The following is a 9,860-nucleotide window of genomic DNA, read 5'->3' as shown; positions in this document are numbered from 1 at the left end:
AATATTTTGAAAAAAGATGATATATTCTCTGCAGAAACATATGCGTTTTAATATAATTTTTTAAAAGAATTATGATATTTACTCATATGTAATTTAAATTAGGAAAGACGCTAGTTTTTTAAAAAAATTAAAAAATTATTCAAGCTATTTCAAATCTATTGAAAAATTTAGATTAATCAAAAAAAAAATAGCTAACAAATGTACTCGCACATGGTATTCAAGTGGCATATGTAACCTAACAAATTTAATACGGCAAACCACATATTTCCACACCAAAAATAATATATAGTAAAAATTAAACAGCAGAGTTCAAGTTCCTCCTAATTCCACACATTATAAGTATCCTAACCTATTATCCTTCAATATAGCTAGGTTAGAGGGTCAAACCGCCCCGTTAAATGGCGGATCAATTCATTTTTTCACTATAAATTTTGATCTGCAAGACCCAAAAAAAATTAGATACCCGCATCTGCTTCGTTCATATTTTCACGTGAATATAATTTATGGGATCCACATATAATATTTAAAAAATTATAACTATTTAATATTTTTTTCTAAAATATAATTTATTTATAATTAAATTTTCTATATCTTTTATATATAGCCGAATAAATCTTAAAGATTTGAACTGGACCCGCAAAGATCTGAATCGAACCCGAATCAAATTTATATATAGTCGAATAAGTCTTAAATCTCCAACCCTCAAATTTTGAAATCCAAATAGACCTAAACTGAATTTAAACATGTGCGTAAAATCAAAATAAACTTGAATTAAACCTGAACGGATACCTGAATGCTCACCCTTAAACTGTTTTAGTGATTATCGTTAACATTACTAAAATTATTGTTCTGAATATATAGTTAAGATCGAAAATAATATCGTATGGATTTTAAAAAATTTATATACATTAATTGCATGTATTTTTGTTTAATTGTAGGTTAGTATTTTAGAAATTAGTTCGGAAAGTTAAATATTATATACGGTTAGCAAGTTAGGTCAGAAATATATTTTTTACAGTTAATACATATTCTGAATCTGTAGAAAATTATGCAGAGGTCCAAATCCAATAATATCATGCCTTTTCCGAGTGAGCAAGGTAAGTATTATTAATATTTGTTTAAATATATAAGATTTTCACAATATTAAAGATGATGAATTGATGATATTATATGTATTTATTCTTATATATGAGGGTTATGATTTGTAAAAATATATATAGCAGTTAAATATATTCAAATGTGGCGTTTTAATATATGCATGAAATATATTTAAAGATCATGTTTACGGATTGGCTCCAATTATAGGGAAAAGCTGCTACAGATATATATTTTAATTTATTTACAATGCTCTAAATATTTTTAGATGTTTGTTGGACCATTTAAAAATGACAACATCTGATCAATAGATAGCCCAAAATTAGGATCTTGTTTTAATAGATTAGTTTTTTAGAGCATATCCAAAAGACTATCTATTTTAGAGTTTACAAAAATTCTACAACTGAAGTTTTTTGGTGTTTTTCTTCAAAAGTAATATTTCAACCTAACTTCAAAATTATTTGTATTTTACGTCCTTGTGTTTATCATAATTAATGTAAATGCATAAAACTTTTTAAAATAACTAACACATATATAAAAATATTACAGAAATATTAATTAATAAAATCTTACATAAAAGATAAAATTATAAATATAGATATATAAAAAAAAAAATTAATCTACTGGTATGGCTATTGAGTGACATGAACTATTTTCTCACTAACTTCATTTGGTCTGCAAATAAGCGGCTATGTAGAGATATAAACAAATACTTTGAAAAGAAAAACAAAATATCAATAAATAAATTCAATATTCAAGAAATGGCTAAACAGTTTATAGGAGATTAGCGACTAGACAGTTTATTTGGAACCTAGACATTTTATTCGAAACCTAGACGAGAACTAGGCGTTAACCTATTATGGACTTATTTTTAAATATATTTTAAATTTATATGAAATATTTTAGTTTTTGAATTTAATTATAAAATAATTGTGATACACTATCAAAATTAGATATTCAAAACTAAAAAATAAACAAATTTGTGGATCATACTATCATTATTACTTAATCTAATATATTAGACTAATTTATATCAATTCAAACTAATTTTAAACAGTTAAAACCTACTTAAATTGTATAAATCGGAATAAATCAGATTTTTAAAAAATCATTTCTGTTGGAACCGAATTGCAGACTGAGCTTTCTCTATAGGAAGGTGTTCTGGCAAGGTTCTATAATCGTGTTCTCTGAAGCTTCTCTTGGGTTTCATCACTAGTGATTGGAGAAGAACTCTTTTGAACTGACAGCGATCACAGGAGGAGCACACAAGCAAGTTCAAGCGGGACGAGGATGTTGTTCGGCGTTTCTGACCGGCGATGGACTTCCGGCGACGTCTTCTCTTTCCTTGTTTCAAGAGTAACGTTGCCACGACAGTATACACGTGTCACACATGCTTCAATAATTAGGGGTGGGCATTTTACCCGATACCCGAACCCGTACCCGAACCCGACCGAAAAAAACCGAACCGAAACCGAACCGAAATAGCAAAATACCCGAACGGGTATTGAATTAGGAGAGATTGGATATCCGAACCCGAACGGGTAAACCCGAACCCGAATGGATATCCGAAGATAACCGAACATATGTATACTTAGGTCTATATTCCCAGTTTACTTCTTTAATTTTATTTAAAATGTTTATTTTTATTATGCACATAGTTCAAAATTAGATAATTTACATATAATTAGAAAAAGGTGAAATTTTTACTCACTTAAAATGCATGTCAAGATTTTTATTTCATGCATTAACAAAAGTTACATCCAAAATTTAAAAATAATAATCAATTTATTATCTTTTATTTGTAAAATGTTATCTTCAAATTTATTAATCATTCGATTGTCAGAAAATAAAAAAATCAGTTAAGTGAAATTTATATTTTTTAAATACAAAAAAACTTGAGAAATGAAAATTTTAATATTTTTTTCCAAAATATAAATATCCGAAAACCCGACCCGAAATACCCGAACCCGAACTAAAAATACCCGAACCCGACCCGAAGTAAAGAAATACCCGAACGGGTATTATACTCCTATACCGAAATACCCGAAAATCCGAAATACCCGATCCGAACCCGAACGGATACCCGAACGCCCACCCCTATCAATAATTATCTCTTTGTATATGGACCTCGTTTGAACTGATTGTATAATCTGGGCTTGATTTGCCTGTTCATGTTTAATCTTATGGGCCTTAACGATATGGATGCTGACAAAAAAAAACACACGAATACAGATTTTTTTTTTTTGGGAAATCTGAAGACTTTTCTGGCTCTTGTCCATGAAATAAAAACCATCTCCAACAATGCTCGAAGTAAGACCATCCAAAAACGATCAACAAGAAACTTTAAACAATGAATCCAATGCACTCTTTCAGACAACCAACTTTTAAAATAATCTCTCTCATAACTCCCCCGACGATTTCGACTTTAAAAGAATAGACCCAAAACGACCAGCAAACCCAACCCCAAGCGATCCCCCGACCACTTCATATGACTCGACAAAACATGCACAGCGCAGATAGATAGATAGATAGTGCCAAGACAACGGAAGAAGACTCGAGATGGATGCATCCAAACACTTCAGGCTTATATTACGTTGCTAGGATTTGGCAGTGTAAACTTTGACGCATCTTAAGTTGAGGGACCAGACTCTTCGGTTTTCTTTTCTTCATCAGCTTCCACTTCAGTCTTCCTTCTCCACAGTTTTCTCCTCTGTTTTTGTCTCTTCCACGGTCAACTTCTCAAGAAGACCAGCTGCTTCAGAGGCATCTTTGCTCTCCTCTTTCTCTACTTCAGATTCAGCAATTTCATTGAACTTCTGCATAAATGATTTGCAGTCTGACAAGGAAAAAAAAGAACATGATCAGCTCCGTACACAATTCATGGACTCAACAGCTTGAAAAATTATTCCCCTGCAGTACTGTCTTAAAGTTTTGATTCATGGCATATCAAATTAGTTGCAAGCTATACACATGCCTAACCATATCAAGATCGTTGCCTCTTTCTAATATAATTTTAGCATAATCTAGGACCCATAGGTTCCTCCAGAACACAACAAGGCATGATTTATTACTACTACCAAGTCAAAGACATAGTGAATTAGCAATGAGAATGTAAGAAAGGGAAAAATCAGGCAACTGACAACTCTAGCTATCCTTACAATAAAGTAGACATACAAACTCCCAAGTTCAAGAACCTTTAGTAATCTAAGGCCGTAATTCAAAACCAACATGCCTAAAGGGTAATGAAACAAGTAGTAAACCGAAAGTGGGGATATTGCAGGTCACGCAATAGTCATACTCACAGAAAACAAAATAACAAAAAAAGCTAATTTACATGAAAATTAAAGGCACAGTCAAATATCACACATACTCCCAATAGAAGCAAATCTGATACAGAAAAGTTCATCCTTCAGCTCTCCATCAGCAAAGTCACGAGCGTGCCATACACAAGACTTTTCATTTCCTACATGTTCCTGAACAGACATGCCCTGTTTAACTGCATCAGATAAACAAAGACAAAAAATTAAATTAAGTAAACATTTAACCCTAAATACAAAAGTAAGCCTAAAAAGGAAAGTTTTTTTTTGGTAAAATGTCAAGATTTATACCAGATTTTCAGTTTTGGGTTACAACATGTGGAGAGACCACTTATTAATACAAGAAAGGAAATAGCAGAGAGGAAATACAACTAGGGTACATCAAAGAGGAAAGATAAATAGAGCTGCAGAAGCGAAGGTTGAGATTGAGATGAAGATGGAAGAGAGAGCAGCCTGTCTCTAACCATGCGATCTATCCTGGAGAACAGCACCGAAGCAGGGGAGGATGTGGTGGTGAAGATGCGTGCATTTCGTTCTCGCCATAAGCAATAGATGGTAACCTGCAGGATCAGCTTGAGAACAGAACCAGCTCCAGGAGTAGACATGAACTGGTGATCTCGCAGAAGAGTTGCACACTCCAGAACTGAACCCGGAGGAGACAGTAGAAAACTCCCAACACAGAAATGCGACCAGACAGAGGAGGCATATGAGCATCGAAAGAACAAGTGATCATGTGTTTCTTCCTCTGAAGAACAGAGGATGCAGTTTGTGGGAACATTCATCCCCCAAGAAGACAGACGATCCCTAGTAGGAAGCCGCTGCAACACTGATAACCAAGATATAAATGAACACCGCGGGATTTCCTCTTTAAACCAGACCAAGTTGACCCAAGAAACTGGCTCAGCAGCCACTCGAATTTGTTCCCAAGTTTTCTTAGTAGAGAATTTTTTATCATAACTGCTGTATCCACTGCGCCATAGATAGTAGTCTTGACCTCTTGTAGGAGATGGTGGAGGCATTGTTGAAAGGACTATTTGTAGTGTCTCAACTGCATCTGATCTAGCTGCTGGAAGTTGCCAATTTCCATCACGCGTTGCCTCTGAAATTGTAGAGGATAAGGGAAGACGAAGATCTCTTGGACCTGTAGGACCAATTGCAGAGATCAGAGGCCCCATATCAGTCCACCAGTCGAACCAAAAGGACCCAGACCTGCCATCTCCTATAGCGCACCTGAGGAAGTACTCTACCGTCTGCTTAATAGAGACCATATTTCGCACTGTTGCAGAGACCCGTGCTGTAGATTCCATTATCCAGTAGGAGTTTCGGTGGAACACATTATTGGACAGATAGCGACTCCATAGGGACTCAGGAGAGGAGAAATAGTTCCAGACTCTCTTCAACTGAAAAACAGACTGATAATCTTCAAGCTTCCTGATACCCAGTCCTCCTTCTTGTTTGGGTTTACAGACACTCTCCCAAGACACTCTTGCTCCTACTGCCGATGTTGTTTTATTGTTCCAAAGGAAAGCCGAGCAGAGAGAGTCAACCTTCGCATAGAACCGTTTAGGTAGAGTGAAGACAGAGCTCCAAAAATTAACCATCCCATAGATAACAGATGTGACCATTCTTATCTTTCCAGCAAAAGATAGACACTTTACAGTCCATGAGTGAAGCTTGTTGGTGATTCTTTCTAGGAACGGCTGCAGCGACTCAAAGTTTAAGCGAGAGGGATTCAATGGCAGGCCGAGATAGCGAGTCGGGAAGGACCCCCGTTTAAACCCTGAGAGATCACTTAACACGGAAGCTTCGATGTCAGCATAACCCCCAAGAAAGATTTCTGACTTTGCCGGGTTAATATCTAGCCCAGTCCAGCATTTAAAAATCCTCATCACTCCTTTAATCCCAAAAATAGAGTGGCAGGAACCATCAGAGAAGACAAGTAAGTCATCCGCAAACAGTAGGTGTGTCACTCTTGGGTTAGCACACGAAGGGTGCAATCTCATACCTTCCTCATCGACCAATTTCTCAAACAATTTGGAGAGTACTTCCATGATCATAATAAAGAGGTAGGGGGAGATGGAATCACCTTGACGAAGACCTTTCTTCCCCGCGAAGAACCCTGCGAGTTCACCATTAATGGAGACAGAGAACCTTGGGGAGGTCATACATTCCCTGATCCAAGTGATGAAGATCGGTGGAAAAGACTGCGCCTGTAGGAGCTTGATGACAAAATCCCAACAGACTGTGTCGAATGCCTTCCGGACGTCTACTTTGATGGTGCAGCTGTGCTGGCAACTTGCTGAGTTATAAGATTGAATCAGTTCTGTCGCTAGAAGGACATTGTCTCCCAAGCTTCTGCCCTTTAGGAAAGCTGACTGATTCGGACTCACACATGACTGCAGTAGAGGCTTGAGTCTGTTGGTAATTATTTTTGAGATCACCTTGTAGACTATGTTGCAGCAACTTATCGGTCTATAGTCACCGAGTCTGCATGCTTCAGGAGTTTTAGGTATCAAGGTAATGGCCGTTGTATTTAGGTCTTTCAGGAGACGACCATTCCTGAAAAACTCAGTGACTGCATTGATAACATCCTGCCCAACTGTGTCCCAAGAAGCTCTGAGAAATTCAACACAATAACCATCAGGACCGGGACTCTTGTTTAGCGGCATTGAGAAGACTGTGGCTCTTATCTCAGCCGCTGTAACCTCTCTGCTTAAGTAACGTTGCTGTAGCTCAGAGCATCTGAAATCCAACAGACCTTGCAGCTCGTCAACAGAGACCGGGGATGTAGGCATATCAGTCTGACCCAAAATTCCTTGAAAGTAAGCTGCCGAGTGTGCTTTAATACCCACCGTAGTTCCGATGAACTGGTCATTTTCATCCTTGAGGAAGTGTATATGATTTCTTGTCACACGTTGGGCCACCGTTTTGTGAAAGAACGGAGTGTTTCTATCACCAACGTCCGCCCATCGCACTCGTGATCTCTGTCTAAAGAACTTCTGCTCAGCTGTAAGTAGCACATTCAGTTTTGCTCGTTCTCGGTGCTCTTCCTCTGCTGTGATACTGTCCGGAGTTGATAAGAGAGTACGTTGTAACCCCTCCACAACACCGGTCTGTTCCTTCACTCGTTGAGAGATGCCGCTATAGTTGGTCTTATTTAGCTGGCGCAAGTCTCCTTTCAAGCATTTCAGTGAGCGCACGAGCTTATACTGGTTGGAGCCTGAGAATTGATCCGGATGCCACGCGTCAGAGATTGTTGTAGCGTAGTCGGGATGGTCAATTACATGGTGGAAGAACTTGAAAGGCTTGCGAGATTGTCTACTGAGACTCGGAATTCTAAAAGCACAAGGAGCATGATCAGACTGGTCCGGTTCTAGAAACTCAGCGTAAGAATCAGGGAACATAGAAGACCAGGTCTGATTAATGAAGGCGTGATCTATTTTCTTCGAGATGGGGTTATCAACCTGATTATTCCACCACGTAAAAGGAGAGCCCTTCGCTTGGGCTTCTAGCAGCTCTGCATCTTGGAGAGCCATATTCATGTCCTCCATCCCAGAGATATCGATAACAGAGCGTGGGTAATCTGAGTGATTACTAATCCTGATAATCTGGTTGAAGTCGCCTACAACCGACCAAGGAGAGTAAGAGACCGGGGTTGTTCTGTTTAGGGAGGAGAGTTCATCCCATAGTGACTTCCGGGCTTCCACATCATTGAACCCATAAACAAAGGTGACAGTGAAGCTTATGTTCTCCGCCATAATGAAAATTCCGCAAGTTACTGCCTCCGCAGAGGCGCTATACACAAAAACTGAAACCGATGGGTCCCAAACGACCACAAAAACTAAAAAGGAAAGTTTACCAAAGTGATTAGCACAGATCTTCAGAGTTTTCGATTGCCTCATAACGAGACGAATCTTGCCAGTATCCTTATGTTTCAATAGCTTAACAGTACCAGCACCTCTCTCCTTCCACTGATTCGCTTCCTTGTCGAACCGATACAGTTTCGATTTCCTTAAAGATTTCACAAACAAAATCTTCCATCAAGGACCGTTGCTAAACTCTAGAAAAAGTTCGATCAGATCTAAGATCACAGCTAAGTTGAGAAGTACACTTACAGATCGAGGACTGCGTCTTCGTCTTCCTCGCCGGTAGTGACCGCAACCTCCTCAAGCCTAACGATTGGAGCTACCTGAGCTCCGGTGTCCTCATCCTCGTTAGCTCCGATCTCTTCCGCGTCTCTGTTCTCGTGCTCGGGTTCGTTGGTCGCCATGAGGTTTCCTCGCGGGTTCACTCGTTCGCTACGGTGCAGCTTAAGGGAGAGGGAGAGGGAGAGGGAGAGGGAAGAGGGAGAAGCAAAAACATAAAGGACATCTTATAATTGGGGTTATAGCGCGTCGAAATGAAGCTAACAATGGGCTGATTTCTAGTGTAAACTGTGAGGCCCATGTAAGCCCATGTTTCCGAGGCTTCCCAAAATATATACAAATAAGCCCATATTTCCGAGGCTTTCCAAAATATATACTTTTTTTTGTCAACTTCCAAAATATATACAAATGGGGAAACGCAATCTTTTTTTTTGGCAAGATATATTTAGGTGATGACTGTTTGTAGTTTTGTTTTTGTTTTTCTAAAAACTATTTTCATCCAATCTAATTTTATTTTCTATTTTTTAGTTTTTTTCTAAATACTATTTTCATAAATGATTATTCTCTTTATTTTAGTGTTAATTTTTCATCTATTATTTTTTTTTTCTATTCGATCATTTAAATATTAAAATTATTAGTTCTAATGTTTAAAACATTACAAGAACAAACAAGTTTTATTTGAAAAGGTTCCATAAATTTATTGTACAAAAACCATTGTTAAAACTTATTGAATTTTAAAAGACTATCGCATTTTTATTTAAGATCGTTTTTTGGGATACAAGATAACTAGTAGTATATTATATGTCCTGCTTCGACTACTGCTCAATTTCAACAGTCAAAACCATATATTTTTTTCTTTGCAAAACAAAGAAATATATATTTTAAATCAGGAACTTGGTTTATTTTCCATGTTTTTTTGTTTGACCAGAGAACAGATGATATCTTGTACGTACACGTGTCAGAAATAGCTTTAAATGTTAAATTGTTTTCCATTTGTAGTAAATGTCAAATAAAACCATAATTAAAAATAAAATTGTTTAATAAAATCAAACTAGGGTTTGAAATTTGGTAAAGAACACTATTGCCCAGATACATTTGTTGTGTCTACCTATCTTTCGCACCTCTTCACTTCATAGCATTTCCCTCATCTGTTGAAAACCTCACATCTTTTCTTCTCCCGTAAAGTTGTTAAAGTATAAAACATCTCTTCTCCGATCCTCATGTCTCTTCCGCAAAACCCCTTCGCTTCATCAACAATACCATCCATGAAGAAATCACCATCATCATCATCGTTAGAGAAAAG

The 9,860-nt window shown here is 37.2% G+C and overlaps 1 protein-coding gene across 1 annotated transcript; it reads right to left on the bottom strand.

The window, feature by feature from the left end:
• Positions 1-3,406: 3,406 nt before the first annotated feature.
• Positions 3,407-8,741, bottom strand: LOC108840781 (ran-binding protein 1 homolog a). The gene is made up of 4 exons (XM_018613602.2): positions 8,528-8,741; positions 8,272-8,423; positions 4,466-4,591; positions 3,407-3,931 (listed from the first exon to the last, which is right to left on the bottom strand). The coding sequence occupies exons 1-4, from the start codon at positions 8,680-8,682 to the stop codon at positions 3,777-3,779; spliced, it is 588 nt and encodes a 195-aa protein (XP_018469104.1). The 5' UTR covers positions 8,683-8,741; the 3' UTR covers positions 3,407-3,776.
• Positions 8,742-9,860: the final 1,119 nt, after the last annotated feature.

Source organism: Raphanus sativus, unplaced genomic scaffold (assembly GCF_000801105.2).
Source record: "Raphanus sativus cultivar WK10039 unplaced genomic scaffold, ASM80110v3 Scaffold3572, whole genome shotgun sequence".
Lineage (NCBI taxonomy): Eukaryota > Viridiplantae > Streptophyta > Magnoliopsida > Brassicales > Brassicaceae > Raphanus > Raphanus sativus.
The sequence above is the reverse complement of the archived record's forward strand: the minus strand, read 5'-3'. Positions and strand labels throughout refer to the sequence as shown.